This window comes from Mobula birostris, chromosome 15 (assembly GCF_030028105.1).
Source record: "Mobula birostris isolate sMobBir1 chromosome 15, sMobBir1.hap1, whole genome shotgun sequence".
NCBI classification, from domain to species: Eukaryota; Metazoa; Chordata; class Chondrichthyes; order Myliobatiformes; family Myliobatidae; genus Mobula; species Mobula birostris.
Genome location: NC_092384.1, coordinates 6,823,009 through 6,845,150, shown reverse-complemented (window position 1 = coordinate 6,845,150; position 22,142 = coordinate 6,823,009). Strand labels below are relative to the sequence as shown.

General features: G+C 40.5%; 1 protein-coding gene across 1 annotated transcript in view; it reads right to left on the bottom strand.

Annotated features, from left to right (window-relative positions):
* Positions 1 to 22,142, bottom strand: part of cnot1 (CCR4-NOT transcription complex, subunit 1) — a 220,410-nt gene that overhangs the window by 115,693 nt on the left and 82,575 nt on the right. The window contains 10 exon segments of the mRNA XM_072279270.1: positions 412 to 555; positions 3,181 to 3,382; positions 8,218 to 8,368; positions 10,060 to 10,211; positions 11,752 to 11,874; positions 13,239 to 13,358; positions 14,146 to 14,183; positions 14,186 to 14,385; positions 15,903 to 16,030; positions 21,036 to 21,206. Coding sequence (XP_072135371.1) covers positions 412 to 555; positions 3,181 to 3,382; positions 8,218 to 8,368; positions 10,060 to 10,211; positions 11,752 to 11,874; positions 13,239 to 13,358; positions 14,146 to 14,183; positions 14,186 to 14,385; positions 15,903 to 16,030; positions 21,036 to 21,206 — 1,429 coding nt within the window.

Sequence of the window (22,142 nt, the reverse complement as noted above, 5' to 3'; positions counted from 1 at the left end):
ACTGCATCTCAATACAAACTTCTGTACCTTTCCCCCAATTCTAAAAGGTAAACCCATAAGATAAATAGCTACCTGATTTGCTGAGTACTTCCAGCATTTTGCTTTTAATTTCAACAACCTTGATGGTTTGCTTTGGAAAAAGAGATAAAGCTTAAGCTGTACTGAGTGCACATCAATACACCAAAAATGTCTCGTTAAAGATTTTAACAAATTAATCACTCAATAGCAGAATTTATAAGAAAAGCAGTACACAAACTCAATACCCAAAACTACTTTGATTCATTATCTAAGAAAACCTATTTTGAGTCTTGGATGGGTGAATCACTCTGTGGAACTACTTTTTTGCTAAACCAAAGTAACAGAATAGGCTTGGCCACGCTCACAACAGTCACAGACAACACAACCACTTACAAGTTTTCATCTTACTCTGCTGGAATGTTTGTGGGTTCAGTCCAGATGTGCTCATCTTTCGCTGCCCAAAAGGGTCAGTGTTCACAGTTGGTAGTGCAAGTCCACCAGTTCCCATGCCAGTCAAACTCCCTGTGCCCAAACTTCCTGTAGATATAAAATTAAGTAATGTTGCCCATCAAATCATTTGTGCTTTTATCCTTATACTTAAGGAAGTCAAACACACAATGCTGGAAGCACAACATGTATTAATGACTGCTTTTGAAAACGCCATCAGAATCAGTTGATAGTGTAGAATTCTTTCTATCTTTTCAGTATAACCCCTAAAACAAAACCCTTCAATATGTTTACATCCCAGGGCACCATGCACATCAGCTGATGAACGTAGAACAAACCAAGCTCTTTAGGGATTGTCTCACCTCCTTGGAACACAATTCCAGAGGGAGGGTTGTGGATCACATACCACTTTTACATTCACCCTAGAAGCACATGAGGGACGAAGTGATCTGAGCCAGTTAAGAGCTTGTATGTCAACCCTGAAGCAAAACACCATGGTAAATCTTTAAAACTGGGTTTGTTCTCTGGGGAGTCTGCTTGATCAACTGTATTTCCTTTTGTTCCCCCTCAGAGAACGTGCAGATCTTTAATGCATTATTCTTTCAATAGACACCCTAAATGACACCCAGAGGAAAGAAATTCATTGTCCTACATACCAAATGCTTCAAGCATATCCAAATTTAGAAGCCAAGTTCATGCACATTATTAAACTGCATACTTAGCATATAGATCAAAGGACTACATAATAATTGTGGGTAGAACCATGCAAAACCTCAGTTCTTTTTGATAGTTCACTGGCTAATAAGAGGGATCACTGATTGCTGATGTCAACTAACCCACTCCCAGGACAGCAATGTGCGAAGTTACTGCAAGGCTATCAAGAGCGTGGGCTTACAGATAAAAACTCAGTTTCCTGAAGATGAAGATTCACTATATTTGCATAGAGGAAGTTTGGGTTTTATTTACTCCAATGCTCAAATAGCCACCTGACGGATGTAGTTCAGCTATGGACAGAAGATGATGGTACTGCAGCCTCCACCCATTATCAAGGGCCAGGTTACAACAGGGATATTATTTAACTCATTTCTACATGCAATTAGAGCTGTTTACTGGTGTATTTATTCACGACTGGCATGACCCACACATTATGGACAAAGATACAACAGACATTAGAGAAGTGCAGTGCATATTTGCAATGAAAAGGTTGATCATAGGTTTTAAAGGAAAAGACTCTTAAGGCCTCACATTTCAATATTTTTCTGAATTTGCTGACATTATAACAGATTTCTGCACCCACATCCTGCAGAAGTTAGAGCCCCAAGAGTGCATCAATAGCTTCCAAAAATTCTCATAAAAAGATCTCCACATTTAAAAACATGTTTACCAAAGTAAATAAGCAAAATAAAGCAAATTGGTAAACACAGTGATGACACTAGATTACATAAACATACTTGGCCTCTCAAGCCTGCTCTGCCATTCAATTAAAACGATGGCTGGTCTGAGTGTAACCTGAACTTTGCATACCCATTTTTAACCACATTAGCATACTGATGATCTACCCATGTTGCAATAATATTTAAGACCCCTTTCTCAAAGAAAGATGCAAGCAGCATAATAGAGATTCTCAGTGGAAAATCGCCACCTTTTCTGTTCTAAACGTGCTCATTCGCCTTTTTAAATAGGGATCCAAACACAAAGTACGCACATTGGGCACAAAAATAAAATGCCATTCATTACACAGTACATTAGATTGCTACTTCACTCCAAAGTTTAGATTTAAACATTTTACATCCTCCCTTCCCAGTTTTAAAACCACCAGTTTAGTATTCAATGCTCAAAGCCCATAATAAAAATCAAGTAATTTCAAGCAATTGAAAAGACAAAGTAGAATTGAGGAGAACTGAATTACCTTTGCTGGTAGCACACAGATAAAGACAAGAGCACACTGATGGGTAAAAGTAACTGAAGAGTCCTTCATGAAACATAAGCTTTTATCAACATGGGTACCATTAGGCCTCAAGCACAATTTGCCTGATATTCAGTGCACTCATCTAGAAATACAACAGCTAGTTGGTAGTAGGTGGTGTTAGAAGTTGTTTCAGAGCAGAAACTTCAAAGCTACATGATTCACAACACACCACAGAAGCTCAAATTGATACATAAAAAATTCAAAACCAAGTCATAATCCCGTATTGCCTTCTTACCTTTGTTAGCAAGAAAGTCAAACAAGGTAACTAAAAATGAATGAAAACCACAGCGAAGTTTGTATTGTATAGACAATGAAAGTTAATTGAAAAGAGGGGAAAGTGATCCACCAAATAATGCTTAAAAATTTTTAAAATCAAGTAGTTAAAGAAGTACACAAAAGGCCAATTGGTGACAGATAGATTTAGCTGGTTAGCCAAATTGGTTTAGCAAACTGGAAATTAGTAATGAGATTTAGTCATTTCATGACAAATACCAGAGAAATATCTCAATGCTTTTAAGAATTCATGCTTGAGAAAACTGAATTCCAATTCACTTACACAAAAGCAGAAAGATATTATATCATAATAAACTCAAATAAAAACACTACTACAGTTAATCATGGCAAGATTATAGTTTATCCTTAACCAAACCAAAGTTGACTAGCTTAACATGAAGACAGGCAAGTTATCACCACCTGGGTAAGCAACACCATTGAAACTACGTTTGTCTGTGGCCACCGTTTCTAACCTGGTAGTTGAGACGGAAGAGCGCCGATACCACTGAAGGGAGTTGTCTGGTTTGGTGTCGAGAGTGGAGGAAAGGCTTTTGCTGGTGATTGAGGAGTATTGAATGCAGAACTCAGGTTAGTTGTGAAACCCTGCATACTCGGAGTGAGGGATGCAGCTGATCCACCAATTGTCAACGAAGCCATGCCAGACAATGGATCAATCTATAAAGAGAATCAAAATGGGAGACAGTATCAGAATCACAGAAAATAATTAAAATTTTAACATTCTTGTGTATGAAATGTTTTGTAAAATAACTGAATGATAAATTGTAAACTTGATGTGATTGTGTCCAGAAGTACGGAACAGTGACAGATACAACCTGCTAAAATTCTTCCCAAAGGCATACCTTTCCCAGAAGAGCTAAAGATACTTGCTTAAGGCAAGGCTATATATTTGTATCAAATTTTACCTCTAATCTTAGGAAATACACTAAATGCATTCAGTTTAAAATTTAAATGCCTCTTTTCCTTAAACATTACTTTCTGCTTATTTCATCCCTCCCCTCTTCACTCATAAAATGCATGAGAACAAGCAATAAGTACTTTTGACAAACTTGGCTATAGCTAGCAAAAGTTTGTGTCGTCCTATTCCACATTTCTTCTTCCATTACTATCTTTCCCCTCTGCAAATTTCAACTATCATTCCTTTCCCAGAGACAATGACTAAGGTGTGGCACTCCACTATAAGAAAGGTAGAGAGTTTTGAACTGTGCAATTTTCAGTCTATTACTAGACTGAATAACAATCTTATTCATGAAAAGCCACAGATCCAACCAAAACCAGCTGGATTAGGGATTAGGGAATATGGAAGTTGGGACAAAAGCTACAACCAGCACTTTACGGAAAAAAGCTGTAAATCTACAAGGGGCCAGTTAGCGATTCCAGTAACTTTCACAGTTTTCAAAATTGACATGCCAAGTTAATAAACATACAGGCTAGAGAAAAGATCAAGTCCCTGGCTAGAACAGCTTTGTACCCTCCAGCTTTCAGAACATCCTTCCCTCATGGAGATCAACTACCTGCAACAATTCCAGGAAAGTGGAGGCACGCTATACAAAACTACATCAATTAAAGTTATGTGCTCCCAATTCAGTGCACTATACCAGATTTAACTATAATAATGAAATGAGCTTTGGGGGTAAAATTTATTGCATTTAAACTTAAAAATCAAAACTAATATTTGCAATATTTGTCAGAGGCAATGGAGTACAACGAAACATTCAAGAACTCAAATCTTCATGAAAGTAAAAGTAAACCATGGGAATCATATAGATCTGTGGAATGCTCTGCCTCAGAAGGCAGTGGAGGCCAATTCTCTGGATGCTTTCAAGAAAGAGATAGAGCTCTTAAAGATAGCGGAGTCAAGGGATATGGGGAGAAGGCAGGAACGGGGTACTGATTGTGGATGATCAGCCATGATCACAGTGAATGGCAGTGCTGGCTCAAAGGGCCGAATGGCCTACTCCTGCACCTATTGTCTATTAATACATTCTCAAGTGCCACAGACAATGTCAATAGGAAAGAGAAAGCAGCAGTAAACATTTTTGGACAGATGAACAATCTTTCTTCACACCTTGACCATAAGACATAAGAGCAAAATTAGGCCATTCGGCCCAGTAAGTCTGCTTCACTATTTCATCATGGCTGATCCACTTCCCTCTCAACCCCATTCTCCTGCCTCCTCTCCATAACCTTTCACACCCTGACTAATCAAGAACCTATCACGCTTAGCCTTAAATACACCAAGTGACTTGGCCTCCACAGCTGCCTGGGGCAATGAATTTACCACCAGCGGCTAAACATATTCCTCACCTTCATTCTAAATGTGCGTCCCTATATTCTGAGGCTGTGCCCTCTGGTCCTCGACTCCCCTACCATAGGAAACATCTTCTGCACATCCACTCTATCTAGATCTTTCAACATTCAATGAGATACCCCCTCATTCTTCTATTAAGTTTCAATAAGTACAGGCCCAGAGCCATCAATTGCTCCTCATACAATAAGCTTTTCATCCCAGAATCATTCTTATGAACTTCCTCTGAACCCTCTCCAATGTCAGCACATCCTTTCTAAGGGGCCCAAACCTGCTCACAATACTCCAAGTGAGGCCTTAAGAATGCTTTATACAGCCTCAGCGTTGTATCCTTGCTTTTATATTCTAGTCCTCTCGAAATCAATGCTAACATTGCATTTGCCTTCCTCACTACTGACTCAACCTGCAAAATAAAAAACTTTAGGGAATTCTGCATGAGGAGTCCCGAGTCCCTTGGCACCTCAGAGTTTTTGAATTTTCTCCCCATTTTGAAAATAGTCTGCTTTTATTCCTTCTACCAAACTGCATGACCCCACTCTTCCCAACACTCTTCTATTTGCCATTTCTATGCCCATTCTCCTAATCTGTCCAAGGACTTCTGCATCCCCCTGCTTCCTCAAAACTACCTACTCCACCACCTATTTTCATACCACCCGCAAACTTGGCCATAAAGCCATCAATTCAGTCATTCAAATTACTGACATACAACATAAAAGCAGTCTCAACTCCTCTGTGGTACTAGTAAATGGCAGCCAATCAGAAAAGGCCCCCTTTATTTCCACTCTGATTCCTTAAAGATCATTATTAATGCCTCCACAATCTCTTCAGTCACCTTTTTCAGAACCCTGGAGTGTAGTCCATTTGGTCCAGCTGACTAATCTACTTTCAGACCATTCATTTTCCCAAGTACCTTCTCTTTGTAATAGCAACTGCACTCATCTCTGCCATTTCCGTGTTCCAATGACCTCTGCAGCATCATTTTCCAGCAGTCTAATATCTATACTTGTCTCTCATTTACTGGTTATATAAATGAAAAAAAAACTTTTGGTATCTTTGCTCTGTTGTATGCCCTCTGATTTGCTTTTAAGTTGGCTTTGATTTCCCTTGTTATCCTGCCTTTAGAACACTAGTTTTTCTTTGGGATGTATCTATCCTGTGCCTTGCCCCTTCCAATCAACTTTGGCCAGCTCCTCTCTCATGCCACTGTAATTCCCATTACTCCACTGTAATACTGAAACATCTGACTTTAGCTTCTCTCTCTCAAATTGCAGGGCAAATATCATATTATCACTGCCTCCCAGGGTTCCTTTACCTTAAGTTCCCCAATCAAATCCAGTACATTACACAACACCCAATCCAGAAAAGTTGATCCCCTTGTGGGCTCAAGCTACTCAAACAGAGCCACCCCACACCCTCTGCTTACTTGCCTGAACTTTCATTAAGTTCCCAACAACTGTCCACAACATCGTACCTGCCAATCTCTAACTATGCTACAAGATCATCTACTTTATTCCATATACTGCATCCACTGAAATGTAACACCTCCAGTCCTGTATCTGTCACCCTTTTTAAAATGCCCCCCTTTCCACTGCAACTCATCCCACAGACGACACCTTTGCCCTATCATCTGCCTGTCTTCTCTGACAGTCTTACTGCACAATGTCTCTGTTTGTAAACCAACCTTCCCATCCTCAGCCCTATTACTCTTGTTCCCACCTCCCTGTCAAATTAGATTAAACCCCCTCCCAACAGTTCCAGCAAACCTGCCTGCAAGGATATTGGTCACCCCTGGGTTCAGGTGTAACCTGTCCCCTTTGTATAGGTCATACCTTCCGCAGAAGAAATCCCACTGATCTGGAAATCTGAAACTCTGCCCTCTGCACCAGTTTCTCAGCCACCCTATCTGCCAAATCATCCTATTCTTACCCTCACTGGCAGGTGGCACATAGTGTGGCACGTAGCAATTCCAGAGATTGCTAGCTGGAGGTCCTGCTTTTCAGCTTTCTTCCTAGCTCCCTGTCTCTTCAGGACCTCCTCACTTTTCCTACCTATGCCACTGCTGCCAATATGTAACAAGATTTCTGGCTGCTCATCTTCCCCCTTTAAAATGTCCCTGAGCTTGGTACCTGAAAGGCAACATACTATCCAGGTGTCTCTATCTTGTCCACAGAAGCTTGTGTCTGCTCCTCTATCTATGGAATCCCCTATCACTACTGCAGTCTTCTTCGCCCCCTTCTGAGCCACAGTGCCAGACAATATTCAAAACAGTACACTTTCAATTGAGGAGAACAGCTACAGGGGTACTCCGTACTGGCTGCCTATTTCTCTTCCCTCTCCTGACAATTGCCCATTTTCTTGTTTCCTGCAACTTAGGAGGGACTAGCTCCCTCTAACTCCTATCCATTTTCTCCTCAGTTTCCCGTATGAGCCGAAGGTTATCAAACTGCAGATCCAGTTCCTTCACACATTCTCTGAGGAGCTGCAGTTCAGTGAACCTGGTTTGCTGAGATTTTAAATTTTTCAGATTTTCTTTTAAGTTTCAGAATTTTGCATAGAATAGGGATAAATACAGAACATAGGAACATTGCTCAATTTTAAAAATGTCAAAGGAATATTTGTCTAGTTGGATAAGTGAGTAATATAGCTCTAAATTGTCACCTATGAAGATAAAAAGTAAAACTGCCTTGAGTATCCCTTTCAATGTAATTTTTCATTATCTGTTTATTTAGCTGTTAACTTATTGATAAGTTAACTTATCAATAAGATAACAGCTAAATAAACACTGAACTTGAAATTTTTTAACCACAGGGCCGTGTTTTTCCCATATCTCTGAATTTACATCCATCGGCCACTTTATTAGGTACACCTGCTTGTTAATGCAAATATCTATTAGCCAATTATGTGGCAGCAACTCGATGCATAAAAGCATGAAGGTTCAGTAGTTATTCAGACTAAACATCAGAACGGGGAAGAAATGACTTTGACCATGGAATGATTGTTGGTTTGAATATCTCAGAAACTGCTGATCACCTGGGATATTCACACACAACCGTCTCTAGAGTTTACAGAGAATGGTGCAAAAAAATGTAATTGATTAAAAATTGCATTAAAGAATGACTTAATATCAGGCCTTGCCTAAGCACATTAAAGTAACAGGACAATCTTGTGACTCAACTGTTTTTACCTGTACAGGTGACATGGTTTCTATACTGCTGGTACTAGGTGCTCGGACCTTGGGCATTACTCCTGGAGGTGGCTGGCGGGCTTTGTTCATGACATTGCCACAGTTAGCCACCATTGTGAGAATAGTCTCCGACAGCTCCTGTGACACACTCCTGAGGGGGAAAAGGAACTGCAACATTATTATTGCATGCAGGAATTGCTAACAAAACATTATCGAGGACAAGCAACACTTTGTAGAGCTTCATACAGTCAAATAAAATTTTTAACTAAATTTGTGCAAATTCAAACCATTACAGTGGATTCCAGTTAATTTGGTCCAAATAAACAGCTGCTGCAATTAGCCGGTTGCATGGAAATAGTTAAAAGGGGAAAAAAGACAAATTCCTATGTAACTGTGTAACAATATGTATTTAAATGAGATACAGAGTAAATTAGAAGACTACCAAATTTATAGACTACAGTACTATAAAACTGTATTAGTTCCTAATACTTACTGATGGAGGCATTCAACTGCCATGTTCTTTTGATTGACTGTAAATGAACAAAATCGCAGCACCTAGTGCAGATAATACACTGCCTTCGTACAATGTTTTAGACATTTGGATCCTCCATTTTCATTGTTATATGGACACCTCACTTTTTTAATGTACAGTATTTCTGTTTTTGCACATTTTTTAAAACCTACTCAATATATGTAATGGATTTACTTATTTATTTATGTTTTATTTTATTTTTTTCTCTCTGCTAGATCATGTATTGCACTGAACTGCTGCTAACAAATTTCACATCACATGCCAGTGATAATAAACCCGATTCTGATATTCAAGCTGATTGTGAATACCTTCATAATTCCTAACTTGAAGTTGTGAAACCTTTCACTCCTTGCCGTTTCTGGCATCTCCAAAACTGAATGCTTGAAACTGCGGCTTAAATTGCCTTACTGTTTATTTCTCACCAAGAATCACTGCTCTTTGAGCACAAACACACACACAAATAACTATGTTTAAAAACTTATTGATCTATGCACAAAGTAGCATCGAATGGCCGTACAAGTGCATGTGACTGACACTAGTTAGAAAATGTTCAGCAACAGTTAGGCAGTAGAGAGTCCCAAATAAACAATGGGAATCCAGGCCATTTTTTAGATTTAACTTTTGTTCGTTAAGAATTGTCCCAAATAGACTGCTGCCCCAATTAACTAATGACTTCACCATTCAGAAACCATCTTTAAATTTAATGTTTCAACATTTTTCGTAATTAGGCTTGTTCACTGATGCATTTTAAACATTTTAACCTTTTTAACCTCTGCTACATACTCAATGCCTTTTTTGCCTCAACTTCTGAACTATAAATCTTGGTGTTCACTCACCTAAACATATTCCCTGCACATAAACCAACCCCACTTTCCATTCTTCCTCGTGCCCACCACTCCACCTCAGTTTAAAGTCTAGTAAATTAACAAGAATTTGCACCAATGGAACAGTTTGTCCTATTTAATAGAAATTGTACAAGAAATGCAACTCCTTGTACTTTGTCACAATTCCCCATAGAACAACTTTGAAAAAAAATTAGACTGGAAATTCACAACCATAACTTCAAAATTAATGAAACTTTTAAAAGATACAATCTTGTATTTTACCATTCCTGCTGCCAAAATAACTTCAAGGGAAGCACAACACTAAACACAACCTACATTCCTCCTTGAAATACAGCCAGTATACTTTAAACATAGACTTCTCATTTGTTAATGCTATGGATCACAAATCATTAACACCTACTGACTTGTGCAACTTCTAAAATGGATAACTGATTTTAATTTCCAAATAAAATAAAGTTTCCTTACCCTGCACAAGCCTGCAGACAAGCCAACATTGTAGCCAGTGTTTCTGGAGGAAGTTGAGCACTCTTGGGTTGTTCCTTCTCAGGAGCCAGTCCACCCATGATGGAAGGACACCGTCTTTTTAGGAACGTAACACATGCCTGGATAAATGGTTCCTGTGAAAATAAATACTCAGTCTTATTTCGAGCAGCTACACCGGACTAAGGAGGGAAACAAAAATGAAGGAAACTGACCATCACAATAAGTCACAATTAGTTATAATACACTACAGTACAGAAACAAGCTCTTTGGCACATCTAGCCTGTGCCAAACTATTATTCTGCCTCGTCCCATTGACCTAAATGCAGACAGACACCTCTATAACCCTCCTGTTCACATACTTAGCCAAATTTCTCCGAAATGTTGAAATCAAACCTGCACCCATGACTTCCGCTGTTGACCCATTTCACACTCTCACCACCTTCTGACAGAGGTTGGCCACCCCATGTTCCCCCTAAACATTTCACCTCACACGCTTATGCTATGACCTCTAGTTCTAGTCTCACCCAAACTCAGTTGAAAAAGCTTGCTTCCATTTACCCTATCAACTCATAATTTTGTATACCTCCCTTCACTCTCCTACGTTCTAAAGAATAAAGTCCCAACCTATTCAACCTTTCCCTATAACTCAGATAGTCAAGTCCCAGCAACATATTCAAATACATTTCCCCCTTTTGGTTTACTTAAGAAATTTAGTCCTAAGGCTACAACATGGCACATTTTGTGTTGAGTAGCTCAGTACACATAGTGAATGGAATAAATCAGCTGTCAGAAGAACAAGCAGAACCTTGCATTTGCTGGTTAGAGTAGGTGTTTTTTTTTGCTTTCTATTTCTAGTTCAACAGTTTTAAACAGCTTATAAAAGAGATTTCTCAGTTGCTGAAGAGATGTCACAACAATAACACTGACAGCTTTGATGCCCAGTTATCAGAGCCTTTCTGTAGACAAAGTTTGCTGTTTGCATTGAAGTAGTCGTTACACTGCATTATGCCCCTTTGCGACTGTTCCCTGAGGATAGGCTGGAAGAAGACACAATGGTTCAAGGACAGGGGTCCTGTCACTTAGAGGCAGTGGAAGATCTACCTCATTGCTTCATTCCCCATCCTGTGCCATATCATCTCACCACCAATACAAGCAGCCTCTAACCATTTGTATGTCTTATTGAGCTCCCATGCAAATGTACTTAATTACAAAAGAGTTTAATAGATTCCACAACCTTTCCCTTCAAACCCTGCAGTTTGCTCATGTACCATTTGATCAAGAAGATAAAACAGAACTACACCCTTCCATGTCTTTGCCAAAACAGTTTCTAATCCAGCTGGTAGGTGTATACAAGCATCACAGAGGACATCTTAATGTGGCAGTATTTTATTAACTATGGCATAAACATCAATATGTCAAAGACCCTTATTCAGATGTAATTTTATTTTTGTTTAGGAGCATGCTATTGTGCAGAAAATTGTACAACAAATTTTTAGCCCATACTTAACAGCAAATTTAAATTAAATAGTTTCTGTTGAGGCATTTCATTGTATATTTAATCTTGTAGTAAAGTCCATACACAAATTAGAATTTAATAAAGATTGCTGTATTCACAGTACAACTTCAGACAGAATAGTTTGACACTAAAATTGTTGTTTAACAATGATACTTTACCCCATGCTCACGAATTTTATCAGTTAACCATTTATCAAGTTTGAGGTATTCTCGGCGAGATGCAAGTGCAGCAAGGTCAATAACAAAGGCAAACGGAGTACCATTTAGCAGCATAGACAAGGCCTGTACAGAAGAGAGACATTCAATCACAATCTAAATCAGCTCCAAACTCAAACTTTCAAATTCCTTCAGACACAAATCAACAGTTTATAAAGATCAGCTAAACCTAAAATCTGATGTAGTTACATTTTGGCATGCTCGAGGCACAACTCCACAAGTATTTATCCCTTCATTTCTTTCACTATTCAAGAGATCATAGAAACCACAGAAAAACTACAGCACAGAAACAGGCCTTTGGTCCCATCTTGCTGTGCCGAACTATTTTCTGCCTAGTCCAATCATGACCAATCAAGTATTATAACCACACACCTGCCTCTGCCCTGGCAGGAACTCTCACTTCCTAGGTTACGACAGAGTTCCATGCCCAAGAACCACTAAAAACTATCCCCGTATCAGAAATGGACAAAAAAATTAGAGAATCACAGAAACGTGTCAGTAGGCATGGGAAAAGCCAGCCTCACTAACTCAGTGAATGGGTAACTGAGCAAGTAAGCCTGCTCAGCACTCCCAGATGTTATTTTTTGTTCCAACCCCCAATTCTGCACGGAGTTGACACAACTGTATTCAACTTGGAGGCAATTGGCAGGTGGCAGCTTTCTCATTCGACCACTTCCCATATTGTGCCTGGTAAAGCTTATGGGTTTGAGAGATGTGGAAAAGGCCTTGCAGGTTGCTAAAGTGCATCATGTATGAGCTGTGTGGAGAGATTTTTAAGTTCGACGTGGTGATGGAGTGCCAACCAAACAGTGTGGTTGTGTGGTTGGTGCCATATTCATCAAGACAATTGGAGCGAAGTCCACCTATTGCCTCATAATGATGGAAAGATATGTCAGTTGATCAAGTTACTTGTAGTAGGTCACTATGTACCTGACCTGCTGTTTTAGTGCAAAGTGCCTATGATATGGCGATGACAAAAAAACTGAATGACACAGAGCTGCTCTATTTGTTGTAGATGCGAATAGAAGAGAATGAAAGAGAACAGTAACGAATAAAAGAGTGCAGGACCACAACTAAACATTGGTTTTAATTTCAGATTTCCAGCTGTTTTCTTACTTTCCAGTTACTGTGGTGTTTGTTGGCATCTTACAATGTCAGCATTGCTTTTACACTCTCCCTCATTAACCCTGTTCTATTTACATCTCCAGACAGACCTTGGTAAGCTGATTCACATCAAGCCCATCTGTGACAAACAACAGCTATCTCACCCACACAAAATCTGAACAGACAACATGCATAAAACAGAAATATAATGTATCTGAATGGGCTTAGTTTAAGAAAAACAGGACATAGGCTCGGGTCTGGACATACCACCAAGGTACTGAACAAGTCTGTTAATGAACATAGTGTCAGTTGGTGCTTGTTCTTACCTTCAAGTCTTGAGCTACATCTAGAATGCGAGAGAGCTTAGCCTGATCATACTGCTCACCACGCATGTACCACTCTGCCATCGCGTGCATGATCAATTGTCGGATTGAGGGAGATTGACCCTGTAAGGTGCAAGAAAACTCACTATGAGATACTGCACATGCTATTAAATGGAAGCTTTAAAAGTTACAATATCTTTCTTGGATACAAAAGGCACTCTTAAAAATTCCAATTTCACCACACAGAGCTTAAATCTAAGAGGCCCACCTGAAGGACATCAGGTTTCATTACTTCCCACTATCACAGAATAGTTTTGGTTGGCATTCATTCAATAGTGAGTAAATAGTGTACTGTAGTCTACAACTAATCTACATACAAGCAGTGCACTTTCTCATATTAGATATCAATATTAAAACTTGCATGTCATACTACTTTTGTACACTGAATTTGTGGCCATTTTTCACCACGATACTGTCTTCTCCCCACTTGCAATTTGGCCATTCAAGATGCTCACATCTACCATCCTGCAGAGATGGTCAAATGAGAGCAGGTACATTGTTTAAGAAATATGTACTCAAGAAAGTAGCAGGCTGGGTTTAATGATGACCTTGAGGTTGACACTTTTACCCTGCTGCTTGATGTCAAGGATATACTAAGAGTAATAGTATAGAATGGCATTAACTCTGTATCTGTGTATTTGCATAAGTAAGTCTTCTGCACAATGCATTAAAAACTATTACATTAATTCTAGTAAGAAAGAATCTTTTACAACTGCTCTAGTCAATGAATTAAGTAATCACGTGCTAGTTGAACGCCTAACATTTCACAAAAGTTCCAAGAAATCCTTTGAGCAAGGAAAGCAAGCAATAATCCATATTCCCCAAAGCAAAAAAAAAAATTAAAGCCTACCTGTCCGTGCCATGCGTAGTGCAAGATAATGGCAGAATTGGATGATTACCCAGGAAAATTGGCATCAGTGTGGAGATCAGTTCATGGCGCAGAGTGTGCCAGGTTGGGTTGATCTGGAGTAAAGCCAGTACCAACATATCCGGACAATGTTTGATAGGAAAATTGAAGAGCTGCTTGACCTGCTCATATTGTCCCAACTCTGAAAGACGTAGCAAGGTCTCAATAAGGTCTAAGCTTTTCCTGCATTAAGGATAAAACTGAGTTAGCAAAAAAACACAAGACAAGCATTCAAATCAGAAACATGTTGGGGTGAACAGTGGGTTCCCCGGAAAAGAATGCTCCAAACACCATGTCTGTTTTAGTCATCAGATTTGCACACTTAATGATCAATAAGTAGATTCTAAAAAGTGTTTAGACAACATAACAATTATGAATAACAAATACTTCTGATCCACATTTATTCTCATCAATAACAATCTCAGAAACTGTCACACAATCAAAGCCATTCAACCCATCTCTCACAAACAAGAGAAAATCTACAGATGCTGGAAATCCAAGCAACACACACAAAATGCTGGAGGAACACAGCAGGCCAGGCAGCATCTATCAAAAAGAGTACAGTCAACGCTTCGGGCCAAAACCTTTCAGCAGGACTAGAGAAAAAAAAAGATGAGGAGTCAGAGCTAAAAGCTTGGGGGGAGGGGAGGAAGAAGCACAGAATGATAAGTGTAACTGCGGGTGAATGAAGTAAAGAGCTGGGAAGTTGATTGGTGAAAGAGATACAGGGCTGGAGAATGAGGAATCTGACAAGAGAGGACAGAACGCCATGGAAGAATGAAAAGGAAGAGTACCAGCAGGAGGTGACAAGGAGATAAAGAGAGAGAGAGAGAGAGAGAGAGATAAAGAGAGAGAGAGGAGAGAGAGAGAGAGAGAGAGAGAGAGAGAGAGAGGAGAGAGAGAGGAGAGAGAGAGAGAGAGAGAGAGAGAGAGAGAGAGAGGAGAGAGAGAGAGAGAGAGAGAGAGAGAGAGAGAGAGAGAGAGAGAGAGAGAGAGAGAGAGAGAGAGAGAGAGAGAGAGAGAGAGAGAGAGAGAGAGAGAGAGAGAGAGAGAGAGAGAGAGAGAGAGAGAGAGAGAGAGAGAGAGAGAGAGAGAGAGATAGAGATAGAGATAGAGAGAGAGAGAGAGAGAGAGAGAGAGAAAGAAAAAAAAGGAGGTGGAGGGGCATTACCAGAAGTTCAAGAAATCAATGTTCATGCCATCAGGTTGGAGGATACCCAGACAGAACATAAGGTATTGCTCCTCCAACTTGAGCGTGACTTCATCACAACTTAAGAATTTGCCAAATGGTGTCATTCTGAAACACTACGTGGCAGACTCAGAAATCCTTATTTACAAAGTAAACAAATGAGCATCTGAAGAACAATGATCTATCGAGAGCTGGAAAAAACTGACTAACGTAAATAGCAATTTCTAAGACAGCATGGACATGGTGGACTGAATTGCCTCTTTGCAATAACATTCTGCAAACCTATATAATGATACAGTAAACCTTAACCATAGAGTCAGGAACAGATAAAAATGTTAAAGTTATGTAATCATTTGAGTCAGGAGTCAGGTATGTTTTCCAAAATTGTTCCAAGGCATAACTTTTAACACACGGCCCAATCCTCTAGGTAAAAATGATTTATATAAACACTGAACTTTTGTAGCTCTGTCCAGAATCACCTATGTGAAAACAACTTATGAGAAGTACATACCATGTAGCAATTTCCCGGTTGTCATCTTCTGGGGGGGCTTTCAAAATGTCTGTCACAACAGTATGACATGGGTAGTCAGCAAAACAGAAGATATCTGGGTTCATTAATGAGTGTTGAATAAAGGAGAGCTGAAAAGAAAGAGGGTCCGATTTAGTATTTCAATTATATCCATGACAAACCAACCTTGCCTAATCATTTATTTTAAAACAAAGCTTTCCCAATATATAATGCCCAGAATACAACCTCACAGACATGCTGCATATTTCACAAGCCAATTCACTGCCACCTCAAGCGTTGTGGGCTTCCAATACTTTTTATAAAAATGTACTGTACATGGCAATTCTCTTCCTACTTCCTCCTTGGAAGATAGGAAACATGGTTTTAGAGTTCTGTTTTTTAAATGCACAGCTTTTTAAATTCTTCCATTCACCTCAAAATTCAAATACAAACAGTGAGAAACCCACAGTACCTTATGAGCACTTGAAACAAGCATTTGCTGAGGAATGATTGTGTTGAATGCTGAACTGAAGTCTATGAACAGCATTCCAACGTATGTGTCTTTTTTGTCCAGGTGGGTGAGGGCCAGGTGGAGGGTGATGGCAATGGCATCGTCTGTTGAACGGTTGGGACGGTACGTGAACTGCAGGAGGTCCAGTGAGGGGGGCAGCAGGGTCTTGATGTGCATCATGATGAGCGTCTCGAAACACTTCATGATGATGGATGTGAGTGCGACGGGACGGGACGGCAGTCGTTGAGGCAGGACACTGAAGACTTCTTTGGCACAGGGACGATGGTGCCGGCCTTGAAGCACATAGAACAACGGCACTGCTCAGGGAGATGCTGAAGATGTCAGAGAGAACCTCAGCTAGCTGGTCTGTGCATCTTCTAAGCACTCTGCCACGAATATTGTCTGGTCCAGCAGCCTTCCGTGGGTTGACCCTGCACAGGGTTCTCCTCACATGGGCCACGGTAAGACACAGCACCTGGTTGTTTGGAGGAGAGGTGGCCTTCCTCACCACCACGTCATTTTCCACCTCAAAACGAGTGTATAAGTTATTCAACGCATCTGGGAGGGAGGCATCACCCGCACAGGCAGGTGGTGTTGTCTTGTAGTTGGTGATGTCCTGAATGCCCTTCCACATGCGCCGCGTGTCACCGCTGTGCTGGAAGTGGCTGTGGATTCGCTGGGCGTGTGCACGCTTTACCTCTCTGATGGCTTGGGACAGTTTGGCCCTCGCTGTTGTTAGGGCTCCTCCCTCTGCAACTGGATTCTAGACTTCCTGACTGGGAGTCCTCAGTCAGTCCGGATTGGAAGCAGCATCTCCAACACCATCACACTGAGCATGGGGGCCTTCCAGGGCTGTGTGCTCAGTCCACTGCTGTTCACTCTGCTGACCCACGACTGTGCTGCAACACACAGCTCAAACCACATCATCAAGTTCGCCGATGACACGACCGTGGTGGGTCTCATCAGCAAGACTGATGAGTCAGCATACAGAGAGGATGTGCAGCGGCTAACGGACTGGTGCAGAGCCAACAACCTGTCTCTGAATCTGAACAAAACAAAAGAGATGGTTGTTGACTTCAGGAGAGCATGGAGCGACCACGCTCAGCTGAACATTGACGACTCCTCCATAGAGATCGTTAAGAGCACCAAATTTCTTGGTGTTCACCTGGCGGAGAATCTCACCTGGTCCCTCAACACCAGCTCCAGAGCAAAGAAAGCCCAGCAGTGTCTCCACTTTCTGCAAAGGCTGAGAAAAGTCCATCTCCCACCTCCTATCCTCACCACATTCTACAGAGGTTGTATTGAGAGCATCCTGAGCAACTGCATCACTGCCTGGTTCGGAAATTGCACCACCTCGAATTGCAAGACCTTGCAGCGGATAGTGAGGTCAGTTGAGAAGATCATTAGGGTCTCTCTTCCCGCCATTACATTTACACTACCCGCTGCATCGGTAAGCAAACAGCATTATGAAGGACACCACGCACACCTCATGCAAACTCTTCTCCCTCCTGCCATCTGGCAAAAGGCATCGAAGTATTCAGGCTCTCACGACCAGACTATGTAACGGCTTCTTCCCCCAAGCCATCAGACTCCTCAATACACAGAGCCTGGACTGACACCAACCTACTGCCCTCTACTGTGCATATTGTCTTGTTTATTATTTATTGTAATGCCTGCACTGTTTTGAGTATTTTATGCAGTCCTGGGTAGGTCTGTAGTCTAGTGTAGTTTGTGTTGTTTTATGTAGTTCAGTGTAGTTTTTGTGTTGTTTCATGTAGCACCATGGTCCTGATTGTCTCGTTTTTACTGTGTACTGTACCAGCAGTTATGGTCGAAATGACAATAAAAAGTGACTTGACTTGAAGTACATGAACCTTCGGCCCACAACGTCTGTGTGGACCATGATGCTAATTTAAACTGCACATCTGTCTGCATGTGGTTTGTATGCCTCTATTCCCTGCTTGTTCACGTGTCTACCTATAAAAAGTATTTAAGCACACCAACTTTTCACTGCATTTCTCTAAAGTCTGGTAATTTCTCCCCCCAAACCCTTCTCTCCTAATTTCCCTACTCCAGTTCCTTCTCACCCACCCATTTCTACCCTCTTCCTTTTCCTTCTTCCATGGTCCACTACCCTCTCTGATTAGATTCCGCCTTCTTCCGCCCCTTAACCTCTTCCATTTAATCACTAAATCATATCCCAGCTTATTTCATCTTTCCTCTCCCACAGAACCACCTTCCCCGATTGGTCTCACCACCTGACAGCATGTACGTCTTCTACTCCACCCATCTTATACTGGCTTCTGACCCCTTCCTTTTATTAATAATAAAAATAATAATAAATACTTGATTGATCCAGAATGGGAAATTCTTTTGTTACAGCAGCAACATTTAAAATCACACTTAGCAGTGTGCAGACTCAACTAATAAAGTACAGAATAACATACACAATGTATCAATGTGCAATAACAATTTACGAAATAATAAAACAGACTATTGTACTATAATGTGTGGTCTCCTGTAGCACAGAGATGCACTGTTGTATATACTTATTGTATTTGGTAGGAAAGATTTTCTGTAACGATCCATGTGACAGCAGAGCTGAATGAGTCTGTTCGAAAGTGCTCCACTGCTTATTCAGTGGCAGATTGTCCATCATAGATAACAGTTCGTTTAGTGACCTGCTCTCCATCACTAACTCAAGAGTCCGGGTTGTAGCCAAGGATGGATCCAACCTTTTTGATGAGTTTTGATGATCACCCAGCATAAAGCCGCAAAGAAGACTGCAATTGTTACAAAAGACTGGTAGAAGATTGCCAACATCCTGCTATACACATTGAAGGATCTCAGCTTCCTTAGAAAATAGTGAGCTCATCCACTTCTTGTAAACAGCTTTGATGTTGGTTTTCCAGTTAAGTCTGTTGTCGAGGTGAACATCCATGTATTTGTACTCCTCCACCACCGCAACAACTTCTCCCAGAATATATGTAGGACTCGTCACAGTCCTCTTTCTCCTCCTTTTTAGCCTTGATGAAGGGCTTCAGCCCAAAACATTGACTGTTTATTCTCCTCCATTAAGGCTGCCTAACTTGTTGAATTCAGTATGTGTTGTTCAAGATTTCCAGCATCTACAGAATCTTGAACTGTTCTGAACTGCTATTGAGCAACACAAACAAAATGCTGAAGAAACTCAACAAGTCAGGCGTCTATGGAGGACCTTTTGAGCCAAGACCCTTCATCGGGACTGGACTTGAACTGTTATTGCTTTGGAAATATTTTCATTGCTCAATGGATTCAAAATTTTGGATGGAATAATTTTTAAAACCAGTAATTAGTCAACATCATCTCCAATTGGTTTTGTTCAATTAAGACAGAGATAAGATAATCATTAGATTCAGGTTAAATAGGAAGAGAGGACAAGCCAGGGGTCCAATTTCTAATTTCCTTTTGAAGAAACTGTTTACAGCTTTTGTGCCCTTTGTACTTGGAAAAAAATAATTAGTGAAATACAGCAAAACATCCTCAATGAGCCAAATAGCCTAATTATGTCCCCATGTCTTATGGTCTTATCTGCACTTACTAATTTCTACATTTACTCATTCATTCAGAAATACAGCGCTGAGCAGGCTCTTCTGGCCCAATGAGCCACACCACCCAGCAATCCACTTGTTTAACCCTAGCTTAATCACAGGACAATTTACAATGAAAACTTTTTTGGAATGTGAGAGGAAACAGGAGAACCCAGAGGAAACTCACGCGATCACAGGAAGGACATAAAAACTTGTTTACAGCATCAGAATTGAACTCTGAACTCCGACAACCAAAGCTGTAATAGCCTCATGCTAACCACTACACTATGTGGCACCCCCGTTTTATTGGGTGGAAAACAACACTCAAGACTCAAGTATAAGATGGCTAAACGTAAAACATACCCAATAACTTATAGAACTGTTTAACTGGGAATCACCTTCGTGAAAGGAGAAACCGTTAGAGAGCAAGATTTGTATTTTGTCTTCCATGACCCCATGAGATCTCAAACCACTTTACAATTACTGCTGAAAATGAGGCATTCACCTGTGATATACAGAACAGCCAGCTCCACGGCTAGCACAGAGGTAAAAATTGGTAATATAACTGATGTTGCCCGATGTGACAAATTTCAACCAGGTTACTGGAGAAACCTGCCATCTTCTTCAGAACAATGCCTTTATAATTTTTTACATTTGAGGGGGCACACAGGACTTGGCTTCACATCATCTCCTAAAGATGGTGACTGTCGGTGAAGCATTTCAATAAAACTGTCAACATGGAATTTTGCACCCATCTCCACAGTAGGGGATTCAACATGACATAATCAACATAAAGTGGTTCAGACAATGCTAGTGGTCTGGTGGTATTATAGGCTCTTTGTGTTAAGGTTCGAGGCAGTAGGGAAAAGTACAAGGATGGTCACGATCTGAGGGGATATAATTATCAGCAAAGTCTCAACAAGCCAGAGATCTTCAGAAAATGCTGGGCAAGGGGATGAAGAGGACATCTAGCTGAGAAATCAATCAAAAGTCCCAGCACTACTTTTTTTTTTTTTGCTAAATAGCACCCAGCAAACTCCAATCTCATGACTATACCTGTCCTTCTGCGTGCTTCCAAGGCCGGTAAATGAGATCAACAGGAAAGACTTCAATCCCCATCCCTTTCTGGATTCCATACACTGCTATTTGCAGGCCTTTGCTGTCACGTAGAATGAATCCTGGGTGATCCAGCTCATAAGTCACCTCCTTGAAATTCAGGTTTGGATTCTAAGAAGAAGAAAAAAAAAATCACTATTATTTTAAAAAATTAACTACATCTCAAATGCTCTGTAAAGGGCAATTATTGAATCAGAATCCTTGCAGTAAAAAAAAAAGGAAGCCATTTTGCCCAACAAATCTGCTCGAAATCATTGCAACTGCAATCCAGGAAAATCCACTTCCACATAATAGTCTTTCCTCCCAATCTGTACCCATTACCCTTTCTGGTAGTGAGTTTCACCTTGTACATATCTGCTCATTTCATTTTTCTATATTCTTCTATTCTCCTCATACTACGTAAAAAGTTGTATTCTGATACCATTTCCCCTAAGACTACGTCCACACTACGCCGGATAATTTTGAAAACGCCGGTTTCGAGTAAAAACGACAGGCGTCCACACTAAGCGTTTTCCAAAATATCTCCATCCACATTAGACGGATATTTGGGCGAATCTCCTCCTACTGGGCATGCATGCGCAGGACACACAGAAAACAAGTATACTTGGAAACGGTATACTTGGTGCGCGTTTGTCCAGTTACGGAGTAGAAAAACTTAAAAGGACTTGCTCTTGGCTCTTGTGCAGGAGGACTTAAAACTAAAAAAAAACAAATACTGGAGCGTATGGAGGCAACCGACAGGGAGTTCACGGACAGTATGACCCAGCTGACGACGAACATTGAAAAACTGACTAACTCTGTTGCTTTAATAAAGCACCTTGCTAAATGTATAAAACGTCTGCATCAGTGTTATCTTGTATTTCCATACAATTAGGCTGTTACACATCTATTGTCAGAGAAATACTTGCATAAGTAGGTGAACCACCTTCATACAAGCAAGGACAGAAAACAGGGCGAAGTGAGTATACTTATTTATTCAGTAAGCTATGGGTCAAAGTATTTGGTGAGTACTTTTCTAACCCTTCCGGCTTCAGTCTCATTGCCGTC